Raw genomic sequence first — 13,905 nt, forward strand, 5'->3', positions numbered from 1 at the left:
GTGAAATTATAAAATGTCCCTGGCCTGGCAAATCTTCATGCAGAAAGTTAACCCTAGCTCCTCACTGGAATGGCCTCTGTTTAGTTTTTTTCCTCTCACAAGGTTTTCTTCTAACCTCTAAACTGGCAGTCAGACATCCCCTGTGGGGTCCAGGATTGTGAGAGGGCGCAGGCCAGGCTGAGGGACCCCATCCCCCCATGCACTATTTTCGTTCACTGGGCCTCTAGTTGAATCATAATGTTACACACTTGAAACTTACAAAACTTTATTAACCACTGTTACCTCAATTTAAAAAAAGGTTTCATTTTCATTGGTCTTACCTTAGCAATGCAAGCTGGACAAAACCAGTCCCCATCTGGTATAGTTGTAATCTTGGGTCTGTGGCAGTAGGTGTGACAGCCTTTGTCACAGCCATCACAAAGGAGGAGCAGTTCTTCATTATCTCCCTTTCGACAGATTTGACAGTACTATAATACATGGAAAAGCATTTGAAATTAGCACTCTGCTATGAATAATGCTTACTGGGATATTAAACAAACCGTCATTCCTAGTTTACACTAGTAATGAACATTCCGCTTGCTAACAAATATATAGTAGCCATACACATCTATGTATCTCTCGTTACACAGATATGGACCACATGACGGGTGAGCAGTTCAATTGGGGTAAATGCACATTTCAGGTACACTGCAAAGAACAAAGCTAGAGGTCGAGTGCCTGCACACATTTCAGAAGCATGTACACATTAACATACGAAATAATTAACATGACATCAGAGCACATAAAGCAATGAATAGCTTTTAAAACATGATGTTTTAATTTTTTAATATATTTCATCCTTTGCTTATCTTAGCATCCTCATGATATCCTGAGAAAGAAATAAGAGTTAATTTTTAAGAACAAAATTAGGTTAGCATTAGTATCAGAATTATACATAATATATATAATAAAAAATAGGTTCTTATATTTCAACTAAAGTATCCATCTATTTCTTTATGATTGATTAAAAAATGTGTCCAAACTAGGAAACTTTGGACATCGATCCAAATCAAACATGTATCACAAATGTAGAAAATGGATCCTACAAAAATGATTTCTTAGGGGAAAAAATCATACAATAAATTAAAGAATTTAAGAGGTCATGATTTTTTTATAGAACTAAAAATAAATTATTTCTTCTGTTAAAAATGTTTCTAATATCATTAAGAACTTTAACATATATAAAAAGACTTTCCCCCATGCATGCATATTCTGTATAACAAGTTTCACAAAGGAAAAGAAGGAAAGTTAAACAAGTAAAACTTTTAAGACGACTTTAAAAAATGTAAGTATTAACATTATATTTTGACATTTAGTTTATATCCCATCATAGTAGAAAATGTCTTGCAACCAATATATTTAAAATGAAAACATTTAAACTGTAAATCATTTATACTGATGTATAATTATGTATTTATATACTCTTAAAAACAAAGTAGCTTAACTGTTCAAACTTCATTTTTTATTCTCAATACAATTAATCAATTTGGGAAAGACTAAAATAGTCTTATATAACTCAAATATACATCAATGACAGCTTAAGAGTCTTATCAAAATGGCAGACATAGATTATTCAACTTAACAAATATCAAATATAATGTGTCCCAAAAAAATGCATGCACACTTTGAATGATTATTAATTCCAATGGGTTAAATCTGAAAAGAAAGAAACATCAATTGAGCTATCGGCTATTAAAGTGTGTATACAATTTTTTTGGTACACCCTATATACGTAATATTTCTAATACTAAAATTGCATGTGTACTAAGAGCAAAAGCAGTACTTTAATGCTGCAACAATGTTTATTTTATGACCTTACCTAATACCACATTGTTTAATACCTAAAGAGGGTGCTATTTTTCCAAGTTTGAGTTACATTTTTAAAACTTCTACTGTAAAAATATTTATTGAGAAATAACATTTGGAAGGTTATATTTAAATTACTATAACTAGAATTTAAAAATCAGATTAATGAACATTAAGTAAATTCTCACTACTTTCTACAATAGATAACTAAAAATACCATAAAGTCTGTTTCACATCTCACATTTATGATTTAAAAATAATTTTTTTCTGGCAATTATTAAGAAATGGTGGCAGATATTAATCTCCTAACACTTTCAAAAAATCATAGCAATAGCTCACAATATATTAGAACAAGTGTATTCATATTTGGTTTTAACTCCTTGCTCCTAAAGTAAAATAGAGTAGACGTTGCCTTTTGTTTAACATTAACAATAACTGTGGGCAGAATTATCTGGAGATGAATTACAATAGCTTCTTCCATTCTGGTAAGCCTTGTCTCTGGCAAAGAAGGTATATCTAAAGATATCGAGCACTTTAACATTTTGTTATGACTTATTATGAAGATTATTATAGGTACTGTTACATTTCTAATTAAAGGTTACCAAGTGCTCATTAATCTTTGAATATGAGATTCTGCCTTCAATTTAAGGTAATTTCATAGCAAATAATGTATTGTTAAGCATTAAAAAATGAATATTATTAGAGATGGAGTTATATAATGATAAATGTATGTTAATATATGGTAAAGGTTTATGAATTTGCAAAAGCTGAAATAAAGCTTTAGACAGCAGAAAGTAAGTATACTAACATAAAGGCAGATTTTGGTACAAGTTTTGGGTTTCTGTGTATAGGTTATAACAAAACTGACCACATCAGGATGACAGTTTTGGAACAGATTGGAAATATAACTATACGAAATTCATTTTGATGTAGCAATTCAATCTTTTCGATTCATTATAGCCTAGATTTCACCAAATATATTTGAGTACATGACTTTAAAACTGATTTTACTACTAATTTTAAGAAGAAAAAATTTTACCCAGCAAAAATGCTAGCAGATGAACTGAACAATGCATTAAAATTTATGGTAAATTATAATCTGGTTGGGAAAGACCTAAATTTGAGAATATTGTAAAAAACTACAGATTTATTATTCCATGGACATTTTAGGAAGAAGTGGAAAACCACAGAAGAAACCAAATGTATTTGTAAAGAATGAATAAGGCCTTAAGTAGTCTAAGCATAGAGGTAAAAATGAAGAATGGTAAATTATTTAAGGATCATTTCTTTTCTTTGGGAAATAATTATTTTAAGTAAAGACTTAGTTATTCTTGACACCAAATCTCATATATTTGAATTTTAAAGCAAACCTGTCATTCAGAAGCAAATGATAAGGTAATTAGTAAAAGTCTACATATCATAGATATTTCTATATATGATATATAAGAGGCAAAAGGGACATGTACATGATTTAAAATGATATTTTTCTGGAAAATATTTGAAATATAGCTTTTATTTTGAACACATAGCATTTGGTGCCTGGTACAAAACAGAGGCCACTATCTCTCTCTTCCTCTCTCCCTCTCTGAAATCAATAAAAATATACATATTTTTAAAAAAAGATCTATTCTTCAAGTCATCTCTATCAGAGGCCAAACACATATCAGTGCACGAAGGAAGACTTCTCTACTTATATTTACTTCTCTAAGTATTTCTTAGGATTAAACAATGAAAACTGATAGAAATATCAAGACATTTTAGGAATGCAGTGAATCTAGGTAGCAGATAATGTTACCAACTGGAATGTTTACAAGAGTGGAAGGATCTTCAAATATTCAGATTAACAACTATTATGTTGACAGAATATAGACGACAACTTCAGCCAGAGTTATAAACAACATTCAGCAGAGAGATAATCAAAATCAAAATCAAAAGAATACATTTGGTAGGTTCCTTCAGAAAGCTCAAAATAAGGAAGAGTCAAACTATGCAGAATAAGAATAAGCAAACTCTCAAGTATACATTATTTTGACAATAAGTAATATATAATTAAGAAAGATCTGAAGATTGGAAAAAATAGGACAAAGTAAATGAGTTATAGTATTTCTTAAATGAAAACACTTACAACTTTCATAATTGATTTTTCCCATGCTATTGATTTCTGTAACTGCTGAACGCACAGAGCTACCTGTGCGGCACTGCGAGCGTCTGTCAGTGCCCTTCTCCATACCCTGAGCCCTGGAGCAATATCCTCTTCAATTCTGCATTGAAATATAGAAAAATTAAGTGGGTCATGTCCACATTTATGGTTACTGAATGTGAAACAATCATCACACTGAAAGCCAAGCAATGACAAAAACATGGAACAGCCAATAAGTATAAGGTTTAAGCAACTAAATTCGATGTAGTGCACAGACTGTGGCTACGTGCCTCAAAGCTTAGTCACAACCAGGTAAAAATGTAAGATTACTTTGCAGGATTATCAATGCACATAACAAAAAAAAAGTTTTTACAAAGCACCATGCAAATAGCATGATCCATATGGATCAAATAGCATGATCCATATGGATCACAGACATACAAGAAGATACATAGATAACAGGCAATAGAAAATAGGCTCCAATTAGCAAAGAAGCACAATAATTTTTCAAGTTAATCTCAATAACCTACCCGTCACCATCACCACTAATGGATGGTGCAGGAGCAGGGACAGTAACTGTGCCCACATTATCCACTTTGATCTGAATGGTGGTACTTAAGGGGCTCTTCAGATACCTTCTTTCAATGTTCCGCTCCAAATCAGCCAGCCTGGTTACAGCTATATCTAGGGGGTTGTCACTCTTCCGTTCTAGTGCATGCGCACTGCTTTCTTCTTCGCCAGTAAATTCTCCATCATGCTCCTTGCACAATTTAGAGAATGACTTATGTTCAAAATATACCAAGTCCTCCCTTTCTGATGCAGGCTCTGGACACATCCAACCCTATATATCGAGAGAATAACGTTATTATGGTTTTCTTTTAAAATGCCCAGAAGGTGAATTACCTTTACTTAAAATTCAGCGACAAACACCAGCAGATCTCAAGGATCTTTATTAAGTTTTTACCTTGTCTTTCCTAATGGTGGTGGGTAGAAACAAGAACAGAACATTAAAATAAGCATTTGTAAGAAAAATAAAAAAAACTTTAATGCAAAAGGTATAATGAAAACCAGCAAAGTATTCTGGAGACTAAATGCTTATTAATTTCACAGGACCACGTACACAGAAAGCCTTCAGCAGTCTCTGAACTTTGCTCTTCCTTTCCACTTGCATTCCTGCACCACTCGTTTATACAGGTCCTAGTACTCACCATTTTCCCTCTGGCTGCAGGAGCTTTGCATAGTTGTTACGTTTGTCTTTATAGCTTTCCCTGTTCCTCCTCACCTAGTTAACTCCACTTTTCCTGCAACTTCCAGCATCCTCAGGGAATCCTTCCTTGAGCTCCTGCAGTGGGTAAATCTCCCCATACAGGCTTCTCATAGGACCATATAATACTCCATAGCCTGGTGGCAGTTCAATTTTATACTACTGTGCTTATTTAGCACTTTCCTACCTCTAAATCCCATGCAGGCAGGGAACATTCTGTTTTTACTCATTTTATCTAAAACTCAGTGAAGGCAAATAGTAGGCATATATATAATAGTTATTATAGCTCAGTGTGCTAATATTGATCCTCTAGCCTCAAGGATTCCGTTTAACAAATCCAAACTTTTGCTATGACATTCAGTTCATCGATCTACCTTTCTGTCTCATGCTCCCATTCATGCATCCTTCCCTGCAGGCAGATCCATGTCTTGTGACTCCAGACACGTCCTGAGCTTGCCGATCCTGGTGCTTTGCTCATGCTGATTTCATCCCACCCTGGAATTCGTGTTCTCTGACTGTCAGAGGATTACTCATCTTCTCAAGTGCCATCTCGGCTCCTACATGAAATCTGCCTGATCTCTTCCATTGCTCCATCAGAAACCGTGTATTCTTTTTCTAAACTCATGTGAGATTCTGTATTTCTCTGCAGTTAGTTACCAGATTCTGCAGAGATGTATGCATGTCCTATTACATGGCAAGCTTTCTGAAGGCAGAAACCATATATATATTTTAAATTCTGTGGTGTCTACTGTCTGATGTGGAACAGGTATGTACTAAATGCATATTAAAGGAAAATCAGAATGAACATTATCCTTTTTATTAAAAAATTTAAGATAATTATTTTATCTTTATATTGGGATCAATTCTTCCTCTTTAACCCAGTAGAACATTTAGAAAGTAAGGATGGAGTTCTGAATAGTACACATAAGGGCATTAGGTACAAGTCATGTCACATGAACCTCATTCCCATATTTTGAGAGAAATATGAAATAAGTAAATCAAGGGAAGGAATCCTGTAAATACAGTATATCTTGATTTCAGTAAGGCAAGTGATAAGACAAAAAAAAAAAAGGGATGACTATATTAGAGTAAGAGAAGTCTAGATGGTAAAAGACACTACATCCAAAAACTGGTGATGGGTAAAGCTCTTCACCTCAGAAAAGGTATAAAGAAGGCAGTGTAATGTGTACATAACTGCCACTATCCAAAGGCTCTATATTTGGCCAATACACTTATGAATAACTCGGTTGATGGCTATTAAATCTCCAGGTAACTTATAAAGTTTCGAAGAAAGTTAATATTCTTTATGAAAGGACTAAGATTAAAAGTTTCATATGCTGAAAATGGTGCCTAAATGAAATTAATAAAAATAGAACAATCTATATATACTAGAGGCCCGATGCACGAATATTCATGCAAGAGTAGGCCTTCTTTCCCCCAGCTGCCGGCATAGGATTCCATCCGGCACCTGGGACCAGGGTGCTTTCCTCAGGCCACCGGCAGGCACCCGGGACCTAGGCTTCTCTCCAGCCCTGGCTTCATCCAGAAGGACGTCTGGTCTAATTAGCATGTTACCCTTTTATTAGCTATATATATAAAAGCCCAGCGACTGGACTGGCAGAATGACCAGAACGACCGGTGGCTATGACGTGCACTGCAGCAACCAACCAGTCTGATCCAGCCCCCAATCGGCCCCCAACACCCTGATTGGGGGTGGGGCCAGCCGGCCAATCACCTGTGGCCCCTCTCCCCACACTGGTCTGGCCCGATGGGCCCCCATTGGGGCGGGCCAACCAGACCCACCCGTGCACAAATTTGTGCACCGGGCCTCTAGTTATAGATAAAAGGCTAAGTGATTGGCCTGTCTGCTGACTGGCTAGTAGGTATGATGCACACTGACCACTGGGGGCAGACGTTCAATGCAGGAGCTGCTGAGCGATAGCAACTTTGCAGAGTGCCCTCTCACACTCTGGAACCCCTCGGGCGATGTCGAACTGCCAGATTCCCATAGGCCAGGCTGAGGGAGCCCACCTGCTGGAGGGACCCTGCTCACTCCGCAGACGGCCTTTGAGCCCCGGTGCTGCCCCAGGTGCAGCTGGATGGGGAGGAACCACAGGAGGTTGTTTCCAGGTCGTGTCTGGCCTGTCTTGCCCAGTCCCGCCCCACCGGCCACCTTCTAATTAATTTTTTTCAATGTGCACGAATCTATGCATTGGGATTCTAGTGATAAATATAAATTTTAAGCTCTGCAGTTTAAGCAATTAATCACAGAAATGCAGCATGTGATAGAACTCACTTAAAAGCACTCTGAAAGAGGCTCAGGGATTTTTTTTTAAGCATATACTCAGTGAAGCAATGGTATGTATGATGTGGATGCTAAAAAGGTAGAGAATTCAAGTAGCTTTAAGAGAAGTATAGCGCTGGATTAAGGAAAGTCTCGTGAACATTCAGACATTCTATGTACAATTATGGGCATGATATTTTAAAAAGGGTATTGACACTGGCATTTATTCAGAAGAGAACCATGGGCCTGGAAACCATTTCACAGGACTCATGGTTAAAAGAATTAATTAGCTTGTAAAAGAGAAACTTAAAAAGAGACACAGGATTTGTCTTTGGAGCAGCTGGGAGAGTAATTAGGCTTTTTATGTACTCAGCAAAAGAATTTGGATTAGAGACTTGCAGGTTTTCCTATAATATAAAAAATGTCCATATTATTAAAAAAATAATTTCTATTTTCTTTACTAAACATAAAAATGAATGTTCCACCTGCTTAATGTGTCTTCACAATAGCTAGTTCCCAGGCTAAACATATAACTCTATTTTTCTTTTAAAAAAGAAAAAGTAATTAAATCTTTATAGGTGTTAAAATAATGTTTTGTGGTTATTTTCATCATTTGTGTTTTCAGACTCAAGACTAATATAATTAATTTCTTAGAATAATTCAGCAATGCCTTATTAACAGGATGTTAAAACACCCCACTTAAAAACAAATTCCACTTATCTTAGCTACTGAGAACACAGTTCCAAAACATTTAAGCAGCCAGTAACATGATAAGGTCAATGCACCAAAAACTAAGGATGTTTCCAGAAAACTGTTTCAGGCCCAAAGAGCTTGATGATATACTTCCCCAACCAATAGCCAATTTGAATTGGAAAACCAGGTGGGGGGATGTTGCAGGAAAATAAGTTGAGAGAACCAATAAAATTAAAACTAGCACAAAGCAACAACTAACCTCGAGAGAGGACAAAGACCGACTATAGAAAGCAGATGAAGTAGTTGAAAAAGCAAAGCACACTAGGATCATTTAATTTCGGGGCAAAACCTCTTTGCATTTCCTGAGGGAGTCATTATCTATTAATTGCTCTTTATACTGATGGTCCTGTGTCACCATGATAATTTAAATCAAACTCATTATTCTTAATTTAAGAAGTCAGTGTAATGCATAACATAAGCCATCCAACAAACATGTTAAAAATTATGGCACTAAGTGGAATAATTTTTATTTCTCCAGAAAATTAACTTGTGTGGAAGAGTTCATTTGTGGAAAATGCCAGATAAATGAGGCATTTTTATACTGGATTATAGTACCAGGAAGAGGATACATATAGTTTGCTAGCAAAATAGTTTCAGCAAATGATAGATTTTTGCTTCCCAAAGTTAGTAATTATGTTTGTTTCAAAAAAGGGATATTTTATTGCTCTGTAAAATGACATTTTTTTGGAGATGGTCAAAAGTTTCCCCAATTGCCAGCATTAATTAGGAAGCAAAATTTTAATCACTGGATAGAATAAGTATTATGGCATATAATTTGAAAATACACCAAATCAAATTACATGGTGACTACATTTTCTAAACCTTTCCAGGTGTCTGTTCCACCCTTATTCATCATTAATCCATTTATTGTTAGAGACATCCCCACATTATCAATTGAGAAGAAAAACCTCTACACTTCTCTTTCCAGAGCTAAAAATTCTTGTACAAAGATAAAGTCCATTCAAAGCCAGTCTGAGCATTGCTTTGTGACCTGGTAATGCTCATTAGGTAAATAAATTAATTAAAAGTTGACATATATATGTAGGGTGTGTGTATATTGTAATATAACCCACATTTGGATGTAGCTATACCATATATTCCAGTTTTAAATTACATAGAATGAAAGTGTGACATATAACATGGCTTGTATACAAGGGGGTTCCTGGTTCTATATGCAACACTATAATAGGAGTTTGGTCGAGTATTACACTATTCATGGGGAAAACTGTGGTACACTGTTTGTGGTAAACAACTGCATACTGGAAATGGTATTTTTTTAATACCATAAAGGAGGCAGCAAGATTTAGTAAAAATAACCTGGGCTTGCCCTAGCTGGTTTGGCTCAGTGGATAGAGAGTCAGCCTGTGAACTGAAGGGTCCCGGGTTTGATTCCAGTCAAGCGTACATGCCTGGGTTTCGGGCTCGATCCCCACTAGGGGGCGTGCAGGAGGCAGCTGATCAATGATCTCTCTCATCACTGATGTTTCTACTTTCTCTCTCCCTCTCCCTTCCTCTCTGAAGTCAACAAAAATAATTTTTTTTTAAGAAAAAGAACATGGGCTTTGCAGTTAGACAGACTTAGTCTAAATCCACATTTAGCCACGTACTACACCTTGTTTCCTACCTGTAGAGTGGGGGAAATTTATTCAGGATTGTTTTGAGAATTAAATGAGATAACGTGAAAACATTTAGCACAGTAACTGGCACATATCAAGCATATGTAAATATTAGTTACCTTCCGTTATCCTAAAGAGATTTTATTCCAAGTCAATTTTACCTTCACTTGCAAACTTGCTGATGCAACTCTCCTTTCTAGATCTTCTACCTGCTGAAGAATACTCAAATCCATTTCCATTGCTTGCTCTTCTACTGACCAGTTCTCCACAATATCTCGAGTTACCTGGTTTTCTTCATTTTCATTTAACTCAATAATAGCAACTACATTTGAAAAGAAATCTATTTTAAAATCCACTTTATGCTTCAATGCTTTATTCCAGAGACAACATGTACATGCTACTTAATACATGAATGCTACCTCTGCATATGCATGCATTTTACTCTTAAAGGTAGGGATATTCTTTTTTAAGAAACAAAACAATGTCTGCAAGTTGTAAAAAATGTTAAGATAGTAATACCAACTTAATAAATGTAATTACTGTTTGTTGAGCAAGATAGAAAAAATGCCATTTAGTAATAAATTAAAAATCAAAACATACAAAAATATGGCTTAAGAAAAAAGAATCAATTCTCAAAACTAAGCAAGACATTGCGGAAATCTCTTTTAGGCACGTACCATCCTTATTCTTGATGCAGGCTTGAGTAATATAATCCAGGTGCTTCTGAATTTGTTTTTGTAATGCCTTTTCCCTTATTCCTCTGAGATGGAGCACTTTGAGCAAAGCTTTTAGGTCTTCTGGGTCAATAATTCTCCACCAACCAAACTGCATTTCTGAGTCAAAATAAATATGTAGATCTTTTACAAATATTTTGAACGTGAATTAATGGCACAATGCAAATATAAAGATTTATAACTATATATAAAATCATCAAAGAAAGATTCAGCTATAACATAAGAAATCTATAATGAGATAAAGTCAACGTACCTACTATCTCAATGTACCTACCTTCTGGAATAGGTTTTGGACTAGGAAAATCTACTGGTTTTGCTACTTCAACAGCTGCAGGTTGAGTTGAAGAGGCTTTTTCATTCTGTGGTACTGGAGATTCACTTTTACTTGAAGCAATGTTGGGAGTCAAGAATGAATTACCATTTCCTTCAGATAATGCCAACCCTGATCCCAGACTAGGTAAAGGTGATGTAAATGGAATATTGGAAGTAAGCATGCCAGTGGGCCACCCACAAAATTGGAGTCCCATCATAGATACTCCACTTTTTGTCTGCAAAAAAAACCAAAACAAAACAACAAAAGAAAAACACACAACAAAATAATTTAAAAGTAGAACGATCTCAGAAGTTTGAAAAATGTTTGGAATCTAAAATATTTTTAAAATTTTGAAAAATATCCTTTCACTTATCACAATTACAGGAAAACTAAATATAATAACAATGTTAAAATCCATGTTCTTATTTGCTCTGCAAAGTATTTTCCTTTATGATAGACTGTAATAGTAATAATTATAAAGTAATTAAGAAGCTTTTGTCTTAGACTTAGACTAGAAATCAGTAGTCTGACGAAGCTTGGTGATACCAATTCTGACTCTTCAGTTTTTAAATTGTAGCGGGGATATAAATATTCAACTGATTTCCCTTGAGGGAAAATCTTCATGTGGTCAAAGATCAAATAAAGCAACATGAAAATGAGTTACACTTAGCAGTACCAACCTGAAGAGGTGATAAAGCAAATGGATTTAGGCCAACAGGATTCTGGGCAGATGATCCAAGAAGAGGAGCTGGGGCAGGTGAAGGTGACTTAGACGGTGGCTGAGACTGAGGAGTCGCTGCAGAAGCAGCTGGCGGATCGGCGTGGGTAAGCGAAGTGTCATCACAAGGGGTTCTGGGCAAAAGGCTAAACCACTGTCTGTTCTTCTCAGTCAGTGTTTTTAACAGTTGGTCGTTGGGGAGAGGGCTGTAGAACTTCCCTGGGCCGCCTGAACCAGCACTGAACAGATTATTAGAGTCTGCCTTTTCCAAGCTGCTTTGTGTAGCTGTTGACTGAACACTGCCTACTGAGTGTTTCCCGCTGTTTTGGTAAGACACTGTGCACCCACTGGCACTATTATTTGGTTTGGGGGTTGTTACATCTGACTCAGGAGGCATCTTGGCTACTTCTAAAAGTTTGCTTAATTTTGAAAAAGAGCCAGGTTTCTGAAGAAATAGGTTTGTGTTGTCTTTCTCTTTAGGGTCTTCCTTTTGCTCACAATGATCTGGATTTGAACAATTTAATGTGTCCTCAGAAGTCTCAAATATTTCTTCTTTGATCTGAATACTCTCTGCCTTTTTCAGTTTTTCTCTTTCCTTTGCAATTTCTTCTAGTCCTATAAAAATTGAAAAGTATTATGAATATCAGTTATTCCAGATCAAACAATACTATAATTATATTTTAGTAAAGTTTATCAAGTTATACATATAAATATTTAACAAACTTTTCTAGGTACTTAATACTTTTTAAATTTTCCTTTTTTATAGACTAGATTTTTTGAATATTGGAACATTAATGTAATTGTATAATTAATTATAACAAAAAATCAAAATATAAAAAAATATTAAAAGCTCTAATACACAGCAAAAAATACTATTAACTTTTTTGTATATATCCTTTCAGCATTTCTCTAAGCACACACATACATACTTAAACCTATACATTTTAAAAAGGCACTCCTATTATATGCATGACATTTAAATATGCATGTTTTACTCTGTAAAGATCCTGATGTATCATTAAATATATAACTATACTATAAATGTTAATGGCTACAGAGTATTCAATAGAATATATCATAATTTAAATAATAAATCATCTACTGATGCCTCTTAGTTGGTCCCAGGTATTCATTAATATAAGTAATGCTGTGAATGATAAATGATCTTGTATCTGTATCTTTGGACTTTTAATTTATTCCTGGTTTATTTACTTAGGATAAATTTATAGAAAAAACCTTACTGATTCTTAAGATCTGTACTTTTCAGAGTTTTTGCAATATATTGTCCACCTGCTCAGTGTCGAGATCAACACCCATTCATACCAGAATACATACATAAGAGCATGTTTGCCTACACCCTCAATGAAACTGAACACTACACATAATGTAATGTTCAGTAATGTTCAGTAATGTTGTAAAAAAGTACAGTTTAGATTTTCACCTCTCAGGTGTTGACATATTTTCTGTTTTTGTCAATTTTCTGTTTTTGTCAAATCTAAACTGTATTTTTTTCTGATCATTAGTAAGGCTGACTATCTTTTTATAGTTTTTATTGATATTTCTCCATTGTCAACTTCTGTTTCATATTTTGATCAATGTTTTAAAAGTAATTTATGCAAACTCTTTTAAAAATACAAATCCACCACTTTATTCAGTTTGAAAAGTAACATACATTCAAGGTAAAATATTTGGTAATGAGAGGTGTATTTTATTTTTTTTATTTTTTTTTTTATTTTATTTTTTTAAATTAAATCTTTATTGTTCAGATTATTACATTTGTTCCTCTTGTTTCCCCCCATAATTCCCCTCCTCCCAGTTCCCACCCCACCCCTGCCCTCACTCCCCACCCACTGTCCTCATCCATAGGTGCACGATTTTTGTCCAGTATCTTCCCGCATCTCCCACACCCCTTCCCCCCACAAGAATAGTCAGTCCATTCCCTTTCTATGTCCCTGATTCTATTATAATCACCAGTACATTCTGTTCATCAGATTATTTATTCACTTGATTCTTAGATTCACTTGTTGATAGATGCGTATTTGTTGTTCATAATTTGTATCTTTACCTTTTTCTTCCTCTTCCTCTTCTTATAGGATACCTTTCAGCATTTCATATAATCCTGGTTTGGTGGTGATGAACTCCTTTAGCTTTTCCTTATCTGTGAAGCTCTTTATCTGACCTTCACTTCTGAATGATAGCTTTGCTGGATAAAGTAATCTTGGTTGTAGGTTCTTGGCA

At 35.1% G+C, this 13,905-nt stretch overlaps 1 protein-coding gene across 15 annotated transcripts in view; it reads right to left on the reverse strand.

Annotated features, from left to right (window-relative positions):
- The window catches only part of BAZ2B (bromodomain adjacent to zinc finger domain 2B), a 319,669-nt gene that overhangs the window by 11,224 nt on the left and 294,540 nt on the right, over positions 1–13,905 (reverse strand). For 11 of the 15 annotated variants that reach the window (XM_015565731.1, XM_006766465.2, XM_006766457.2 and 8 more), the window contains 7 exons: positions 11,630–12,282; positions 10,911–11,184; positions 10,580–10,735; positions 10,064–10,224; positions 4,516–4,826; positions 3,971–4,106; positions 321–467 (listed from right to left, as the gene is read on the reverse strand). In XM_015565731.1, coding sequence (XP_015421217.1) covers positions 321–467; positions 3,971–4,106; positions 4,516–4,826; positions 10,064–10,224; positions 10,580–10,735; positions 10,911–11,184; positions 11,630–12,282 — 1,838 coding nt within the window. The remainder of the gene's footprint in view (positions 1–320; positions 468–3,970; positions 4,107–4,515; positions 4,827–10,063; positions 10,225–10,579; positions 10,736–10,910; positions 11,185–11,629; positions 12,283–13,905) is intronic. The other 4 variants (XM_015565735.1, XM_006766463.2, XM_006766460.2 and 1 more) reach the window with 2 other exon arrangements.

Source organism: Myotis davidii, unplaced genomic scaffold, assembly GCF_000327345.1.
Source record: "Myotis davidii unplaced genomic scaffold, ASM32734v1 scaffold59, whole genome shotgun sequence".
Taxonomy (NCBI): Eukaryota; Metazoa; Chordata; class Mammalia; order Chiroptera; family Vespertilionidae; genus Myotis; species Myotis davidii.